We start from the raw sequence: 19,578 nt of genomic DNA, 5'->3' as shown, positions 1-19,578 counted from the left end.
CTCCAGAGGCCAACCTCCTGCTTGAAGCAGGACCATCAGTAGATAAGGTCAGTTGCAGCTTTGTTTAGCTGAGTCTTGAAAACTTCCAAGGGTGGAAGAAGCAACAGAATCAGGAACGCACAGGAATTTACAAGTTATTTCATTACTGGCTGTGCCTGTCTATGAAGTTGGTATAAATCTGACAAGAGTATGGGTGAGATGGCCAGATGACCAGGTTGATGGGTTGAAACCAATGCAGATGTAGCAGTGTTCTGTAGGAAGGAATTATTCCTGTTTCATAACTTCTTGTGGGCCAAAGCAAGTGTGTTGTTTTAAGTTTGGGAACTAAGCCTAGTCTTCCTTCATTGTGGCAGTTCTGGTTCTGAAAGCTCTGCAAAGAGGCATCAATGTCCTTCAGTGCATAGTTTGGTGTTTATAGTGTAGTATTACCATTTTCAGGTTCTTTGGCCAGGAAAATAAGCCAGAGACTTGAATTCTAGGCTATTTTTAATATGTGCTCTCTTCTAACATACAGAAATGTATCAAAGGTGCAGAAAAATGAAGAAAAACAGTCCAAACTATTTAGATACTCTTTGTGATGTGTATTTTGTTTGTTATTGTTGTTGCAAGGGCTTGTTTAGTAATAGCTGAGTTTCTAGGGGGAGCAGAACCTTCCCAAGAAGAGGATACACTTGGTCTTGTTGTGCCTGATAAAGAAAAGGAAAGGGTGATCTGCTGCAAAAATAACAGTAGCACCAAGACTTCGTGATGCCAAAACTCCTGAACTGGCAGCTGCTGCTTCTGTGCCTTCTTCGTTGACCTCCACATAACACTTGTGAAAAACCTGTGACAAAACGAGATCACTGTTCTCTGACATCCGTGTGAAATCAGCTTGGCCTTCAATGAAGGCATCTTGTATCCCCATCCTGCTCAAAGTAGATTTGAGGTCATATTTCTCTTCCAACGTGAACCTGGGCAGATAAACCTCCATTTTTGTTTTCTCCATTAATTCTGGGCTGGTCCATCCAGACAAGTTTTCAAAAGTCAGTTCTCCTTCCAGCTGCAGTTAGTAAAAACAGAATCAGAAAATTATAGAGTATACAAAAACCTGTGCCCTAAGGGCTATTTCTTTTCCTAAATAGAGAACTTTTCAGCTGCTCTAAAAATACAAAAAACAGCAGTGAAAGACAACTTTGGAGATCATTTCTACCAGAAAGGAGTATACTGCTCCACAGTGGTAAACACAGTATTTGAACTCTTCCCAGTAATTTTCAGGGAATATAGCTGTATTTTCAGGGCTAAATATTTGTAGTACAATAACAGCAGTGTCATATAGCAGTACTCTGGCTGATTTGCTGTTGACACTTCTGTCTTCCCTACATCTTAGCATTGACTGAACAGAGCTTTTTTCTACAGAACATCTATTAATGTAGATGAGTTACATGATTTATTAAAGTTTGTAGGATCAGTCCCACAGAAGATGGCAGAGTCCATATACATTAGGTCTGGACATCCTGGAAAGTCATGGAGGCTATCCAATTTGCGCTTTTCTTTTAGAATGAAATTGTCTGTCAATAGATACAGTGAATCTCACCAGGGCTGGCTTTCTTTCACACTTGCCACCACATCCTTATTTTTGTTTGGCTGGAAGAAGAGCTATTTGTGGGTCCTGGGGTACCTGTTTCCAGGACTGATCAACATTAGGAAATGCAAAAGTGCCAGCTGCTAGAGTTAAAAGTCTAGTCGAAATTTCAAGAGGTTCAAGTTCACAAAATGTTGGACTGAGTTCGGGATTTCCTTTTCCTTGAGCTTGATCAGTACCCTCCTTCCTAGAAACAAGACTGCAGCCTGGTCTTTTACTTCGGATGTGCAAAAAATAAGTAAATAACGACATTCTTGTTTTTCACATGATCTGAGTTTTCAGTTGCTTTACCTTTTGTAGGCCGGTGATGTCACTTGGTAGCAGGATGAACATGCTGAGATCATTATGGACATATGGAAGTTCGAGAATGTTAGCCTGGACTGATTCAACATAGCACCAATTAAATTTATCACTCAGGAACATCATTGGCACTGGTTTAGTTGTATTCTGCAACAAATAAAATGAAATGTTTGCCATTTGTACTCTGACTGAACAGTAAAGAACTGAGTTAAAATAGCACAGTAGAGGTTTACTCTGTTTACTACATAAGTTGTCCAGTGTGTCTGAGACACCCTCATGGCTCTAAGAGGTGGGACACAGGATCTATAGAGGACCCCCAGTCTTCTGGAAAGGCAGTTGGAGGCTAGTATATCTATGCTGTCTAAACTGATACCTATTTATAGGAAGCTGTGTTCTACTCTGATTTGTCTTATGGTTAAAAATGAAAATGTACAGAACTACTTCATACAGTTTTGTTCACATCTTTGTTTTTCTCACCTTGAGAGAAGACTAGACGTTTGTTTGAGTCAGTTTCTGACAATTTTACTTATGGCTGCAGTGCTAGTATGTGTATGCAGTCTTTGTACTGAAGATATGGTGAGGAAAATATACCGTATTCTTTAAAGGAAATAACTTTCATGCTATGGAGGTCTAAAGATTGACAGGACTTTCTCTCCCCCATCTTATTCACTATTTTTGCCATCTCCAGTCTAGGATATATGGCAGTATATTCCCATACCATATTTATTCTGAAAGGCCTTTGCCTGGTAGCTTCAGCCTGAAACTTTGTTGCCCAATTTCCTTTGAAGTAGAGTGCGTTTACCAGGACTAGCCTGGTGAGTGAGTCAATGGATCCAGGAGGCAGCAGATTTCGGATTTTACCTATAGAAAACAGAATGACATTTACATATTTGTGCAGCTTTACTGTTTTAGAGTAAATGTTGGCCTAGTTTCTGCGGATATAAGCCAGGGAAATTGTAAGTGTTGGTATAGCATGCCTCTAGCTTGAAATTATCCACAAACACATGGGCTGGATTCTGGAGTAACCTTGACTGATAAAGAGGAATAAGCCATATTCTTCCCGTGTTTAAATTGAAGACACTAGTTTTAATGAGGGCTTGTCAGTAGATGAATACTTCAGGAAAATTGCTTTAATGTACCTTTCTGAAGTGGATTATTTGCCTGCCTTGGGCACCTATATAGAAACTTTTTTTCAATGCTAACATGGCATCTTTTTGAATTGGAAAAGGACAGACCAAAGCTTACCTTCAGTCTGGTGTTCAACCTTGGAGTTGATCTCTCTTCTGATTTCATTTGCTGTTCCCAGAAAGTCAACTGATTCTGGCTCTGCATTGTAGTATTTCTTAGCTAACTGTAAGTATTCCTGCAGGGCAAGAGAGACACCTGCCTTATGTTTGTTGCCTGCCAATATGAATGCCAATAAATAACTATAGCCAAGTAAAGAGAATCCATCATTAATATGATATAGACTACAAGCACAGCATTTTGTTAAAGGAACAAAGTATTTTTTCAGTGGGAAATACTTAAGTGCTTTCAGTTAACTATATCTGCAAACTTAGAAATCACACTGAAATTAGATACACACCCCATAAAAATAAAATTTTAGTGTCTGAAGACTCAGGAAGAGTCTCACAGAAAATATTTATGTTAAGAATAACAACACAATTTGCATGTGTAATGACAATTTTTAAATGCATACCTTTTATGGTATGTTGTCATAGATCATAAAATTTGAATGGCATTGTGTTACCTGGGTAAATGGCCTACCTACCGTACTGAAAGCCAGTGTTTTTTCTCCGTATAACTGGTTGACACTTCTAAGCAGGTAATTTTTAGTTGGTTGGTTGATTTCAAAGTTAAGTGCTTTAAATCCAGTATGGATATAACTTGATTTGTCATTTTCTGTCTTGAAGAAAAGGGGAAAAAATGTTATTCATCTGCTGTGTAAAATAGTTCAGAATTTCTAATTTTTTCCCTCATTCAGCTCCTTGTAAAGTATTGATATTCAGGTGATCTGTTACATACATAGCAACACAAGAGCTGTTCTAAACCTGAGAGCTATTAAAAGTATCATTTGAAAATATTAAAATTTGCAGACATAGCATAGGCTCTCTATGAGCCTCAGTACACAAGTGGTAAGAGCCTGAACTTTGTAAGACAGTTAAGGGTTTCTAAAGGGCGACTGCCAAACTAAGTATATCCAGAGAGCAAGAGAATGTAATTGTTGCACAATACATGAAGACTTAGCTGTGTGACTCCTCGTAACATTTATGAAAGTTGAATATGTTACATTGAAAGTTTGCCCCTAAATGTCTAAATCTTACTCTTAATTTTATTTTCTGATTTTGAAGATTCTTTATATTGCAGAGGAAGTAACAGGATTAAATGAATGTAGACTCGAACTCTCAAACCAAATCAAGGAAATCAAGCTGTGAATTAGCAAACTAAAAATTTAGACCTGTGCTGTATTAATCTCATCATTACTTCAGAATCAGAGGCATGGACAGAGATTTGAAATTTCTAAACAGTTAGAATGGTCCCTTTGTTCAACCGGCAGAGCTCTGTAATTCTTAGGATTCAGACAAGCATTACTTATGAAGAACATTTGTGCAGTGTAAATGGTTTGTTGACATAGCCCCTCCCAAATGAGTTTTTCCATTGTGGTATTTGGTGGTGGGATGCAGAGCCAAATTCCCATTTGTCAGAACTCCCTGCCACTGGGGTTCTGTGGGCAGACTGCAGGGGAATGGCTCACTCCCATAAAAATAAGAATGGCAGTAAAGAGGAGGGAGAAGAGCTTCACACCATCTTAGTTGGACTGTCAACGAGAAAAAAATGCCTTTATTGACTCAGAGGAATGCAGTTTGCTTTTCCAGACTTTTCTGCTATGTTAAATTATGTATACTTTAATAAAAGATATCTGTCAAAGTCTGTTAAAGAAATACCTCGTGAATATAATAATTTTCATTTTTCTCAGTTACTGCAAGAAACTGGTCTACCTCAGGAAATTCCAATATGTCAGTTTATTTTGTTAATTTTTTCACTGAAAAGGAAACTAATTTCTGAAATGTATCAAGCATAAGTAGCTTGCACAAGTTAATGTTCTGGTTTTTGTAGTCTTGATACTGCAACTAAATGTGTGGGAGGCAGCTCTGGTCTTGTGATTAGCTCTTTGAGATAGGGATGATGACTGTTCAAAGAATATGTTGTTAAATAGCTTTTTATTGAACAGTAATAATGAAAAAAGAGATCCCTCCTCAAAGCTAAAGGAAAAAGATCAAGAGACTCAGTGACAGAGAGTGGCCACATTAAATTTTAAATTCTGCAAATTTGAGATTAAATTTTGCAATTCTGCCTAAAAAGGGGAAACATGTCTTAAGTATTGCATTAGGTGAAGATATTACAGGAAGTCTCTCGGGATGCTGTACCAATTAATTGTGTACACTATTTTTGAGGAAGGTAAACCTGGTCAAATGCAAATGTGGAAGGAAAATAAAAGCAAGAGAGGAAGTGATGGTTCCCTTAGCTTGGTCACTAGACTTGGTGAAATACCTTCTGGAAACAGGCACATTGATTTGATAGACGCTCTTCTGTTCTGGAATAGACTTGCACCTTTATGGTTGTAGTGACATTCCTGGCTCCTTCAGCTTTGTTAAAGTGAAGTACCTATAGTGGAAATTGTGATAATAAATACGATGATAGAAAATGTGCTCTTTCAGTAAAATGTTGCAATGGTGTCATGGGACTGGTGAAGAGGATAGTCAGGCTCAAATTTTATTCTTGCGTGCCTTCCTGATTGAACATGGGATCTTAGGTTAGGCTTTTAGGCCCATGTGCACAACATGGCTTGAGCATGCTAAGTTGAGGGTTGCTGGGCAAAACTCTTAGGTGCCTGGCCTTTCTAGAGGAATTAGTCTGCTTTGAGTTAGCCCTTTGGCTGACCAGGTAAAACGTGAGAAGAGCCAGTTATCTCCAGGTGGAAGCCATCAAAACAGCAGTATAAATGGAGAGCTACTATACGTCAGCCAGCAGGAAAACACTGGGGACAGCTGTGTACCCTAAATCCCTTCTTCTGGGCATGTGCACCTTACCCAGGCTACAAAGGGATATGTCCTTCAGTATAGACTTCAAAACTTGGAAAATTCTTCAAAAGACCTATGCCTTGTTTTTCTTTGTTTTTCCTTCTTCTTAACAGAAGATCTTTCCGTCCTTTGCAACTCTGCTGGCCCTCTTTAATCCTATAGCTCAGTAGATAGATCACTGCCTTAGCATGGGGAACTTTTTCTGTCACAGCAGATGCCAGCTCACAAGCCTCACCTCCTAGGACAGGAGCTAGGTCATTATGCATTGGAGCTGTTCTCTCTGCCACCTATTGAAGCTATGACATTTACACAAGTAGGGTTTGGTTTAGTTTAGGCATTTCAATAGGTGATTTTTCCTTTAAAATACACACCCCCAAAGAAGGAATTGTAATTTCACCCCAACAGTGTTTCTACTCTGACCTTGTGGATGTTGACTTATGTTAGCCAAGTGCAACATCTGCAAGAGCTGCAGGGGGGAGTGTTTTTGCATTGGGTCATCTCCAAGGAAATTAGAATTGTCTGTGACACGGTAGAAGGAGAATCCTGGTCTCCTATTCCCTGGTGAATGCTCAAGTTACTGAGCTCTGGTATAAATATCCCTTATTTCTTCTGGTGTAATTTAAAAGGAGGCAATGCCACCACTGCCACCTCTCCTCTTTGTTGGGAGCCTCTGCAGAAGCTATGGTAGACTGTGATAGGCTATATCTTCCGATAGGTAAGATGAATTAGTCTCCCCTGTGTGAGTGTAGGGTTTGGGTTAGATTAATTTGCCTTCTTACGGTTTTTCTTTGATCCATCATAGCAAATTTATTGCATAGAGGATGTTAATCCAAGAGATCGACCTTTTAGAAAACCACATTTTGGAGCCCAGACTCACCTTTGCCATCTGATCTGCAGTGTTACCTTTGGCTCCCAAATACACAGTAGCCAGGGCAGATGAAATACTCAATGGGGAGAACAAAATATTCTTGTCATCATTTTCCTGACACTCATGTTTGAAAAAGTCGAGAGCAAAGCTCGTGTTTGCTGTATTCACAGCTTCCATTGTTCTAAACCTGCACAGAAAGGAAGAATAGATACTGTAAGCTAACAACTAATAGTGATTGCTATGTGTGTCCAAGTTTCTCTCAGTTTCTGAAGTTTCTTTCATGATTTAGAGGCTTTCTAAAAGTATTTTCAAAACTTCCATCTTTCAGAAGGTTGACGGTGGAGCACAGTAATCCTCTGTATGACTGAGACTTGCTGATAATGTATGCAAGGTAGTCCAAAGGCAAAATCTGGACTGTGTCAAGTATTTTCTTTGGTTCTTGTCTGATCTCAAGGAACTAAGTAAAAGTGTTCTGACTTGTCAGTGCCTGCAGACTGTTCATTCCTGCCAGCTGTGTTTGTTATTCATAGTGTGTGAATATTTGTAGGCTGAGCAGAAGTTCACCTAGGAAGACAGATACCTGCGCAAGGGACAACCAGGAGGAACAAATGAAAATTCATTGAAACAGGATGGTGACATTGTTGTACTAAATAAAGAAAACATGTAATTCATAACTGTCCAGTGAAATTCTATGTAAACAATGTAATGGAGTCAAAAAGAACTTAAGTCTGGAAAGAACATAGCTAATCTTCCTCATTCTTCATATAGACATGTATTATAAAGTCTCCTAAAAGGTAGCCTCTCCTGGTTCACTGATGACACTAGCTATCATCTGGGTTAGGGAAAAAGCTCCCTCCAACCTTTCTTGTATTTGTTCACCAGACACCATCCTTTACAGCATCTTGGAGTGACAGTTGATAATGTTAGACACTGATGCCTGCACTAGAGAATACTCAGATACAGTCTTTTATGACAACTTTTATGCTCCAGTTTGTGCAGGAGCCTCTTAATGCTCATAATTGCAGTGAGCAAATACACTGAGAACAAACACAGTCAAACTACTCCTTTAGGACAGGAGAAAACACACTTTCTGATGCACTGGGTAAACATTGCTCCAACTATTGTATGCCAAGTGTCCTAGATTCCCTTTTTGGCTTTCAAAAACTTCTTGAAACCCTGTCCTATGGTGCTAGCCCAGATCGTCTGCAGTTTGCAGGCTGCTTCCCAGCTTGTCTGCAGGACAATTTTCCATATTCAGTAGACTACAAGTGCTGCCATTTTCCTTCGCATTGCAGGGGTAGCTGAGAGCCCTAGGCATGGCTTAGGAGCTCTTATGGTCAGTATAGGATGGCCACAGAATAAAGAGATTTTTTTGCCCTGAGTAGCTTGGAAAGCAGGAACTGACCTGATTGATATAAGAACTAAAGAACACAGGAACAAATTACCTAACTTAAGCAAACACAGTGGTTCCTACTCTGCTATGATATACATGCAGGCCAGTGAGTTCTAGAAATTATAGAACTCTGTACAATAAATTGTTTTCCCTGTATATTTTTAAGATCTCCCACTTCTAGATCATTCTGTGATCATCTTAGTAAAATACATTCCCAATCCTTTGTTGTTTTCAATTCAGATCCCTGCTGCCTTTTTTTAATCATTTATCAATGAAGCAACGTAATCCAAGAGTATATGAAATAAATATTCTCCAGAAATAGTTACAGTACCTTGTTTTGTGTGGGAAGTAACAGCTCCTCTGTGTGTCTCCAAGGATTCTGCAGTTTACATGAAGTGTAGGCTGAATTTATAGTGTGTCTGACCAGTTCTGCATAGATTCTTATGACTCATGACTGTGCAATTTATTTTACCCTGAAGGTAACATCCCTATGGAAGAGCTGAATCATCTTATAGGAGTAGGATGTGAAGTGATGGTGAGAATGATACCACACAAGAACCTTACAAAACTGACTGCAGAAATATTTCTATAAACATTTCTGTGGCAACAGGCTAGCAACAATTTGAGCCAACACTACCTGAAATAACATTTGTCTTGGTATTTGGAGGATTAAAAAAAAAATGTAGTGGTTGATCTACTTCTTTTATGATTCCTCTAATGGAAATGATTTCTGAGGACCAGACAATGAGAGAAAGGATAGTGACTTCTTATATGTGTCTTTTCTATTGTTTGGTTTCTACTGAGAAAGTATTTCTCACTCCTGGTAGGTTTCTGTTTCAGCAAAATGGATTTTATTAATCTTGGATGATTCTAAGAAAAGTACAACCAGGAAAATTTTGTCACTACTAGATGGTGAAAGTTGAGAAACAGGCATCAGACTTTTGCTTTTATCATCACTGGCAACCTCACTAAAACCTGGTAGGGGTCTTAGATTAGACTTATTTTTTCTCTTGCCTCTCTTTTCCCTCCCTGATCTGAGAGATGCTATTTGACCTATGTAACACCTCAGAGATATATTCCTTATTTGCCATTCCAGAAATTGATACTATCACAAATCCTCTTTTTCCTCTTGCCTTGGCTAAGGAAACATCCCCTTCCTAGATCCTCCTCACAGCCATGATCTCCCTTTCTCTATTGTCCCTCTTCTTGCTGTCTATCTTCACTCACCTCTGACTACAAAGCCTGTGTAATCTTATCCTTGTCCTTGATTTGATTCTTTACCTCCCTGCTGTGCTGATAATATAATCTTGAACACCAGGATAGCAGCTGCTTGTTTCTCCTGTACTGCCTCCTGGATGCTGAGCAAGACTACTTCCAAGGTCTCTGTATCCTCCATATGAACTGCCTCCTGAGACCTTTCTTCTGCCCTGCTGTTTATGAACACACCTTTAACATGGGCTGATGTTGTAGGGCAGTGTCTGGCACAAAGGCTCCTATGCTGAGAAAGGAACCCTGGGAGTACTCACAAAATTCGATGTAGCATGTGGTGGGGGAAGCTGCATGGGACCCCTTACCAATGGTGTACCTTCTGCAGCAATATAGCTTAGGGACTGAAAGCTTTCCTAAAGTTGCTTTCCTACTTGTGAGGAACCACATAACTTTAATAGGATGGTGTTTTCCTGCCTCCCAGGTCTTTTGAAATTGTAGCTACACAAAAAAGCATGTTTCAGTGAAAGCTGTAATTAGATGCAAATCTTAAGTTTTCCACAGAGCACCATAGTGTAGGAGAGGTGTTCACTGCAGAAACTAATTGCTTCCATTGAGCCTGGGAAAGTTATAATCTGTTTATATTGGCCTGTAAATGATTTCCAAAGCCTAAATGATGATTTGAGTCATCTTTGCAAGTTTAGCCCTGTAGCTGAACAACTGATAGATAGACCAGGTTGACTTCATCCCTTTGAGCAATTACTGTGGATTTGCTGGTTTTAAAGCAGGGACAAATTTAATCTGCTAACTTGTAATACTGCTTGTTGCTACATAAGAAATGGCTGGGGTGTTCTGCATACACAGAAGTCCTGGATTAGACTGAATGAGAGGCTTGTGTGTTTGGACAAGGTTTTAAGGCTGCCTTTTTAAACTTCTCTGGCATGGCATAGCATTAGCTAGAAAGCATACAAAGTAACTAGAATTATACTTGCCTCAAGGACAACATATGCTAAATCAGTGAGATGGAGTGATAACATTTTTCAATATCCTGTTGGGTTATCACCCTCAGAGGGGACACAGTTCCATAGGAGGTGCTACTGCTGACTCAGTAGCAGTGGTACTGTCATTCCCACTCTATACTGAGTTAACACACCAGCACACCAAAAAACTTGTATTTGTGTTAGTAGTATCCTTCCTGTGGGAGGTAAACTTGTGGTCTTGTTCACTGTAGTCATTCATGTTTCCATTGGGCAGAATAAATATTAAGGACATCAGTGTCTTGGCCAAACCCCAGCTATATATAAATGCATTCTGTTTCCCTCCACTTTCAGTGTAACTTAGTATAAGTCATTGTGGCTTTTCTACACTGTTGATTGATCTATTTATTAGAACTGGGATTCAGGAGCAGGTGAAATTCTTGCTTTCTATACAGAACATTTATAAAGTGTTCTTCAAAGACTCTTTGAGGATCTTGAGAGAAAGGTTTTTTCTCATAGAAAAACAGTACCTTCTGCTTTCATACAATATTTTAGCATACAACTTTCCATGACTGGTTTTCATGTTAATCAGTAACTTATTTTAGCTATCAACTCTGTATAGTTCTTGACTTTATAAAAACAAAACACATTTATTACATCTTGGAAATCTGATTTAATTCAAAAACATTCTAGATTTCAGGTAGATCAAAAGAAAAAGGATGTTTGAAAGAAAGAGCTGTTCAGTTTCCCTGACATCTCAAATATTTTTTTACCAGCATAAGCACTGTTAATACTTGGGGGAGAAGGATTTCTAGTTCAGCCAGCAGAGCACTCTATTCATGTTTTTGGCTCAGTCAGAACAGGCCAATAGATTTTAAACATGCAAGGATTTTAAATATTCCCAAACCTTTATAAAGACTTCAGGAGAAAAAAAAGGGGTGGAGGGAAGAGTTTTGAAATCTGAGGATACTGGAATCTCTTTGGAGGTCTGACATACCTTCTTTTTTAACCTCTGTGTGATTTAAGGTTAAAATTTTAATGTTGTTTCTTAACAGTCCTGTTATTGAGAGGGGCCAAAACTGAATGGAGGGCAGGGACACAGAGGGAACAGAGAGTGCTGAGTGAGTAGTTACTGAAAATATTCTGTGTTATGGAGAACTCTATTCTGGGTGATGCTTCTGTCATACGGTAATTGAGAGCACCTTGTGAGCTTTTTCTAACCTTCCTTGGCAACTAACAGAAAATAGTATTTTGTGTGCTTCACCTAGAATGCTTATAATAGATTTTGGTTTATGTTATAACAGATTTTTATGTGGGGTAAATTTGCACTATCCTGAAATATTGCACCATCAATTAGTTTTTAAGTTCATAAGAGAATAGTCCTTTGGATTTCTTTTCTCTTTAAAGGTTTGGTTGAGAACACACGTGTCTTTATTTTGAAACAGATTAGATAGCTATCTATTATGTACATCCTACCACTACATTTGCAAGCATTCCCTTGCCAAGCAACTCTGGCTGACATAATCTAACAGTACTTAAAACGTTTTGAGTTGCTAGAGGGTGTGGTGAGGTTCCTGTATAAATATTACTGAGGCATATTGCTCCACACCTGCAAAAACCAAAGGTGTGGTGCAATTTGACATTATTGGCACAATTCATCATACTTCACTATCACTTCTATGTGCTTTGGGTTAGACACTGTAATTAATAAAGGTATTGTTTGTCCTGAGGAATTCAGCTTTGTAAACAAGTGCAACACTTCTGAGGAAGGGCTGATCTCAGTATCTGCAAAGAGCTAGTTTATCTGCTAATGAATAGGCACACTTTTCACGTATACAAGGGTGCAGTTTTCCCATGAATGAATCAGCTGGTGAGCATTTTTGAAGTATTCCAGGTAGCAGTTAATGTCAAAAATATGAAGAGTAGCCTGAATTTCTCAATCACAATACAAAGTACTACACTATGAGTAATGACATGTATACGGATTGTATCGACTTAAGCAGAAACTTATCATTTTTTCCAAATCTTTGAAAGGGTGTAGCTGTACGTCAGCTGCCCAACTGCTGAATCAGAAAGGTGATACCTATTTTATGGTAATGGGAGAGTTTCCCAAGTTGCAGTGCTGTAGCGCAAGATGAAGTGTGTTGTGGGATGAAGAATGTGCATATCAAGTTAATGCATCTTCAAAACACTTTTCTAAACAAGGGGGCATCCAAAAGAGGAGCCATGTGCTGATGTGTGCGAACAGGGTATGGAAGAAGGGCTCTTTTTAAGAAACTGATTTAAGCATTTGCTATTTCTTCATACTGCTTAACAGCGAATATTCTTGCCTTTCGGAATGACAAGGTTTTCATCAGACAGCTGGCATTTTCCTGCAAAAGTTTCAGAGGGAAAATTTCCCAGACATTCACCTGTGAAAGTTTATTGGAAACCTTTGCTGTTTACTGATCTACTTGGCAACCGGTGGCCTTTTGTATTTTCACATTCTTTAGGCTATTATTGGGACTGATCTGAACTACCTGGTTAAATGCATATACAAATGCAGTAAGCCTTTTGCTGGAATACTGTAACCCCACAAAGGGGGCTTGGAAGGCAGTTTCCCCCTCAGACTGACAAGGACCTTGGGCGAACTGGAGGGTATATAATTTGTTAGCATCCTTTGAACACCTCCCAGTTATGCCTTTGCCATTGCAAGATCCTTCTCTCTTTCCATCTCTCATGTTCTCTAGGCCTGTTGCACAAAGCAGCTTAATCTCTTGAGACCTTTGGTGCTTTAACATGGCTCAAGTTAGTATGCTCTGCGTAGCAGAAACCGAGTGGAAATTAATGACATCTGATACACACCAAGCCAGATAAGATGATCTCATGTTCCCTTCTGCTCTCAGGCACAATGAGATGGAAAGTTCTGATTTTGTTCCTGCAAAGCCTTTGTGAGTAAAAGTTGCATCTCCCTGCTCTTTGTCCTGCAGCAGTGTGAACTTGCAGGGTGTTTCATTAGAGACATTTGTACATTGCAGATCTTTACCAAAGCATTTTCAACCTCTTTGCAGCTGCTCTTTCCAGTTGAGATTCATCGTCATACAAACTTTGATGGCTGCATTATCTTTTGGACTGGTATCATGTGCTTTTTTAACTTTTTCAAAGTCAAAAGCATAACACTCTGTGTGGTTTGAAACTAGCATGATTGTCCCCTTCAGCTGCTTTTGACTCTTATTTCTTTTTGGTCTATCTCCATTTTCTAGAGCTTTGGCTTTATCTTCAGAGGCTTTCTCAATATCCCTTGCTTCTGGGGCTGCTTATTCCTTGTTTGGAAACATAGACCAAACCTGTTTAACTTGAACTCAGTGGTACAGAGGCAGCATGAGGCCTAAGGAAAGTTAGCAGACCGAGTGTAAGGAAAGGCAGAGCAATCACTCTGTGACTGGGGCACTGGTGTTCATCTGCCCTCACCCCTTCTCCTGATGACGCAGCTGAGATACAGCTTGAGCTCTTTAGTTGAGCAACACACAGCCTTGTTGTGTGGTGGGTGACTGACTCCCTTAGGCAGTAGGAGGAGCAGAAAGCTTTTCCTCCCCAGCACTCTCCTCCTGCTTCCTTCCTTAGTCCCAAACCTTCCTTTCCCTACCATTTCTCCTCCTTGAAGCAGGACTTGGCCCCAGTCCTGCCCTCTTTCCCCACTGTCCCAAGAAGTAGATGGAGATTGCTGGAGGGAGGGGAGGAAAGTGGAGGATATGGTGAGGGTGGAGATTGGTATTGGCTTGGGGAAAGAGTTACTGGATAGCAATGAACTGTACCCAAGAGCAATGAGGCAGAAAGAGAGAGATAGGAAGGAAGAGATGGAAAGAGGAACTGCTGTTACACACAGTCCCCTGAAGCCTAATGGTCTGTCCCCAGCCTACCTTGTTAACCTTTAATTCCCCTATCTCCCACTTTCTTACAGAAACTTATCTGACACCTTGCTGTTCTCCCTCTCCCATTCGTTGTTCAAATGAACAAAGTTACTTACATTCTTATATATTTGAAGAATTAGGACTGGATTAAACAATAGGACCCCAGGGGCAGATTCCATTCCTATGCAAATTCATTATATGAATTACCTTCCTACCAGGGTAAGATTGTAGAGAGTCAAACAAGTGTATTCTTGCCTCTGTGAAGCTCACTAATCCTTTGAATTAATTTTGTCTCTTTGCATGTGTGAAATTACACACATATATATATGAGGTGTGGCAGCAGGGCAGTAAAAGCGTCTTATTATGGGTCCTAAAGATGTGACTCTGAGACTTGTTCTGTAATTGCACAGAAAGTGATCCTGGGGGTAAAAGGGGTCGGCATTCAGCTGTACTCTGTGACATAGCTGAAGAGCCAAAGGCTCTGGGATGTGGTGCTGTTTTGCTTTTTTGGGTATGGACAGAGAAAGCTGTAGCCTCCTCTATTAGCACAAAGGAGAGGACTTGTTCCATGCTGGTGTTGGAGGCCTGATATCTGTCACCCGTCTTGTTGCTACATCCAGGCCTGTGCTTTGTGTTGTTACAGAAGCTACAGTGCCTCAGATGTGGAAAGCTGTTGAATGGTTTGACTTAGACAAATATTTCTATGTTTGAGATTGGAGGGCTTCAGCATCCATTCTTCAGTGGGTATGTGATTTGCTGAGTCTCAAAACAGTTCCAAAATTTTCAGTCTCTGAAAACATAGGACTAAGAATGCGTGTTTGTACTTTTTTCCATTTGTATATTAGACATGGACACACTGCACTGCTGGTTGAGGAAGTGACTACTAAATTAAGAGCCTGACTGCTCATTGCCATGCCGACAAAAGAAGTCAGCAAAAATCAAGAGGGAGGACTGAATCTATCTGTCTACATGCAGAAGCATTTTTTTGCATTTCTTGCAATTTTGTGTGCTAAGAAATATATTTTAATTTTTAATAACTACAATGGCCTAGAAATCTGCTGAAAACTACCTGAAAACCCTGTTCATCTGAAGTTTTTGAGTGCCCTGTTTCCATGACCAGATGGACAGAAACTGCAGGACAATAATAAACACGGGGATATCTCTCTTGTAATAATTTCTTCTGCTTGTTATCTGCTGACCAGCAATTGACTGAGATACGGGAAAGCGAAGGAAAATATTCAAGCTATTTATACACCAGGAAAGGTGGTGTCATGGTATCTTCCTTCTTTTGCAAGATCTTGTTTCCTAACAGCAAGTTATGCCATCTAGGCATAGCTGCCTAGGTGTGTTATCTCATGTGAAAAAAATAGTTCAAATAAGTATAACAAGCCAAATTCTGTGTGGTCGAACTGGACAAACACAACACCACAGACAACCCAGCATTGGTCCCATGATGTTAATACGGGAATTAGGAAAGAGCATAGCTTTCTTGCAGGAACTTCACCTCTCAAAGCCCTTCTCTGTCACTCTGCTGGTGCTTCTCCATGACAGTTCCTCACAGGTCAATTTCCTCTGCTTGTTTCAGTGACCAAGGAAAGAACAAAGAAGGACTGGTGGAAGATGTGAAGGTCGGGGGCTGCCTTGGCTGCAGTGACCATGAGATCGTGGAGTTCAGGATCCTGTGAGGAGGCAGCAGGGCACCAAGTAGGATCGCAACCCTGGACTTCAGGAGAGCAAACTTTGGCCTCTTCAGGGACCTACTTGGAGGAATCCCATGGGTGAGGGCCCTGGAAGGAAGGGGTGTTCAAGAGAGCTGGTTAATATTCAAACATCACTTCCTCCAGGCTCAAGAGCGGTGCATCCCTATGAGTAGGAAGTCAAGCAAAGGAGGCAGGAGACCTGCACGGATGAGCAAGGAGCTCCTGGCAAAACTCAACCAGAAGAAGGAAGTATACAGAAAGTGGAAAGGGGGACAGGCCACTTGGGAGGAATATAGGAATGTTGTCAGAGTATGCAGGGATGCGACGAGGAAGGCTAAGGCCCGTTTGGAATTAAATCTGGCAAGAGATGCCAAGGACAGCAAGAAGGGCTTCTTCAAATACATCAGCAGCAAGAGGAAGACTAGGGAAAGTGTGGGCCCTTTGCTGAATGGGGTGGGTGCCCTGGTGACGAAGGATACAGAGAAGGCAGAGTTACTGAATGCCGCCTTTGCTTCAGTCTTTACTGCTCAGGCCAGCCCTCAGGTACCCCAGACCCTGGAGGCAAGAGAGAAAGTCTGGAGAAAGGGAGACTTTCTCTTCGTTGAGGAGGATTGGGTTAGAGATCATTTAAGCAAACTTGACACCCACAAATCCATGGGCCCTGATGGGATGCACCCATGAGTGCTGAGGGAGCTGGCGGACATTACTGCTAAGCCACTCTCCATCATCTTTGAAAGGTCATGGAGGACAGGAGAGGTGCCTGAGGACTGGAAGAAAGCCAATGTCACCCCAGTCTTCAAAAAGGGCAAGAAGGAGGACCCAGGGAACTACAGGCCAGTCAGCCTCACCTCCATCCCTGGAAAGGTGATGGAGCAGCTCATCCTGGAGGCCATCTCCAAGCATGTGGAGGAAAAGAAGGTGATCAGGAGTAGTCAGCATGGCTTCACCAAGGGGAAATCATGCCTAACCAATCTGATAGCCTTCTATGATGGAATCACTGGCTGCGTAGATGAGGGGAGAGCAGTGGATGTTGTCTACCTAGACTTCAGCAAGGCTTTTGACACTGTCTCCCATAGCATCCTCATAGACAAGCTCAGGAAGTGTGGGTTAGATGAGTGGACAGTGAGGTGGATTGAGAACTGGCTGAATGGCAGAGCTCAGAGGGTTGTGATCAGTGGCACAGAGTCTAGTTGGAGGCCTGTAGCTAGCGGTGTCCCCCAGGGGTCAGTACTGGGTCCAGTCTTATTCAACTTCTTCATCAATGACCTGGATGAAGGCACAGAGTGCACCCTCAGCAAGTTTGCTGATGATACAAAACTGGGAAGAGTGGCCGATACGCCAGAGGGCTGTGCTGCCATTCAAAGAGACTTGGACAGGCTGGAGAGGTGGGCAGAGAGGAACCTCATGAAGTTCAACAACGGCAAGTGCAGGGTCCTGCACCTGGGGAGGAATAACCCCATGCACCAGGACAGGTTGGGGGTTGACCTGCTGGAAAGCAGCTCTGCCGAGAAGGACCTGGGAGTGCTGGTGGACACCAAGTTAAGCATGAGGCAGCAATGTGCCCTTGTGGCCAAGAAGGCCAATGGTCTCCTGGGGTGCATCAGGAAGAGTGTTGCCAGCAGGTCGAGGGAGGTGATTCTCCCCCTCTACTCAGCCCTGCTGAGGCCACATCTGGAGTACTGCGTCCAGTTCTGGGCTCCCCAGTACAAGAGGGATGTGGCACTACTGGAGCAAGTCCAGCGAAGGGCTACAAAGATGATTAGGGGACTGGAGCATCTCTCTTATGAGGAAAGGCTGAGAGAGCTTGGCCTGTTTAGCTTGGAGAAGAGAAGGCTGAGAGGAGATCTTATCAACGTGTACAAGTATCTGAAGGGAGGGTGTCGAGAGGATGGGACCGGACTCTTTTCAGTGGTGCCGAGCGACAGGACGCGAGGCAACGGGCACAAACTGAAACACAGACACTTCCATCTGAACATGAGGAAAAACTTTTTCACTGTGAGGGTGACAGAGCACTGGAACAGGTTGCCCAGAGAGGTTGTGGAGTCTCCTTCTCCACAGATATTCAAAACCTGCCTGGATGCAATCCTGTGCAATATGCTCTAGGTGACCCTGCTTGAGCAGGGGGGTTGGACTAGATGATCTCCAGAGGTCCCTTCCAACCTCAGCGATTCTGTGATTCTGTGAACACTTCATTCTAGAGGGAGAAACTGGAACTCACCACAGAAATTGTTTCTCTTACTGTGACTATTCTTTTTAATCACAAATCAAGAGCCTATACAGCTTTATACATAAACCACCAGAAGACCTGGAAAACACCTTTCCATTTTCCATGCCTCTGTATTCTCCAAAGTAGTCTTCCGTCTCAGTGTGGTTCTGCATGTATCCCAAGCTGCTTGCCAGCTCCACTTTCAGGGAGACTGGATGATGTGCTGAAAGTGTTGTGATCTCTGACTAGTTGGAGTTGTCTGTACCTGGGCTAAGGGGTTATACTGCTCCCTTCCAGCAGAAAATTCCTCTTCATATTGCATCTCAGCCCAGAGTTAGGATAGACTCCCACTCCTCATCTCTCTCCAGGCAGTAAGCCAGCTCTGCCCAAAGAAAACAAGCACTGAAAAGCCAGATAAGTGAATACCTTGTAGACATGGTGCTAGTCTCATTTTATAGCTAACGAAGGTAAAAAAGCTGTTCTAGTGCAAGACTTATCCAACAGGTTTTTAGGATCAGCTGACCCATGCAATAAGTGTATCTTTCTGCTCACTACCCAGCGTGACTGGTTTGCTCATAGATGCCTAAAGTTAAGAGAAACAAAGCCCATTGCTCATAGCTGGAACATGTATTGTGCACAGGAGATTTCTAATTTAGAAACAGGACTTCCTGCTTCTTACTGGTTCTTGTGGGCTTAAGGACAACCATCCTTAGAGTCCAATTTGGTTTGTTACATGACACCTTTCCCCAGATCCTTCAGGCTGAGTCAAAATATCTAAAGGCACTCTCCTTTTCAGAACTGTCTCTCTGTGAGCAGGACTGTGTTATTCCATTTTGTTCTGAGTGGTGTTCAGGTAGCACCTGAGGCATGGTATCAAGCAATAGCAATTCAAAAATCTTGAGGTCTACATCACCTCATTTGTATGGTGTTGTCTGAGAGAATTAGCCCAAGTGTTACACCAGTGGTTTCCTTGGCCTTCCCACCAATCATCTTTTTCATTTAGGATGATGAGAATTTGTCACACCTGCAGCCCTGTCAGCAACTCTGTAATCCAGAATGGGAACCTTTGGCAGCTGAGGACTTTGAATAGAGTGAGTCTTCTGAGCTGCTTCTCTCTTTTGTTTCCTTAGTTGCTTCCCCTCTGGTCCCCAAAGTGAGGCAAGAATCACTTTCAAACACAAAAGCCTTTGAGGCATGACCAGCTCGCTTTTGGGTTTGAACTTTGTCAATATTAGAAAGAAAATCAACATCTCTCTGAGGTGGAAATGTGCATTGGCTATTCTCAAAGGAGTAGTTCTTTCAGACAGTTCTGTCTCCTACTTCTCTGATCTGGGT

At 41.5% G+C, this 19,578-nt stretch overlaps 1 protein-coding gene across 1 annotated transcript; it reads right to left on the bottom strand.

Annotated features, from left to right (window-relative positions):
- Positions 1-556: 556 nt before the first annotated feature.
- LOC106482644 (serpin B10-like) lies at positions 557-7,048 on the bottom strand. Its single transcript, XM_013940253.1, has 7 exons — positions 6,881-7,048; positions 5,474-5,587; positions 3,693-3,827; positions 3,167-3,284; positions 2,640-2,782; positions 1,913-2,068; positions 557-1,039 (listed from the first exon to the last, which is right to left on the bottom strand). The coding sequence occupies exons 1-7, from the start codon at positions 7,046-7,048 to the stop codon at positions 635-637; spliced, it is 1,239 nt and encodes a 412-aa protein (XP_013795707.1). The 3' UTR covers positions 557-634.
- Between the last annotated feature and the right edge of the window lie 12,530 nt (positions 7,049-19,578).

Source organism: Apteryx mantelli, chromosome 2, assembly GCF_036417845.1.
Source record: "Apteryx mantelli isolate bAptMan1 chromosome 2, bAptMan1.hap1, whole genome shotgun sequence".
Taxonomy (NCBI): domain Eukaryota; kingdom Metazoa; phylum Chordata; class Aves; order Apterygiformes; family Apterygidae; genus Apteryx; species Apteryx mantelli.
The sequence above is the reverse complement of the archived record's forward strand: the minus strand, read 5'-3'. Positions and strand labels throughout refer to the sequence as shown.

Excerpts from the sequence above, each read along its gene's own strand:
- LOC106482644 (XM_013940253.1), bottom strand. The coding sequence starts at position 7,048 with ATGGAAGCTGTGAATACAGCAAACACGAGCTTTGCTCTCGACTTTTTC. Across the intron at positions 5,588-6,880 it reads CTGCAGATCAGATGGCAAAG|GTACTTCACTTTAACAAAGC; the intron begins GTGAGTCTGGGC and ends TTTCCACTATAG. Across the intron at positions 1,040-1,912 it reads ACATCACCGGCCTACAAAAG|CTGGAAGGAGAACTGACTTT; the intron begins GTAAAGCAACTG and ends TACTAACTGCAG.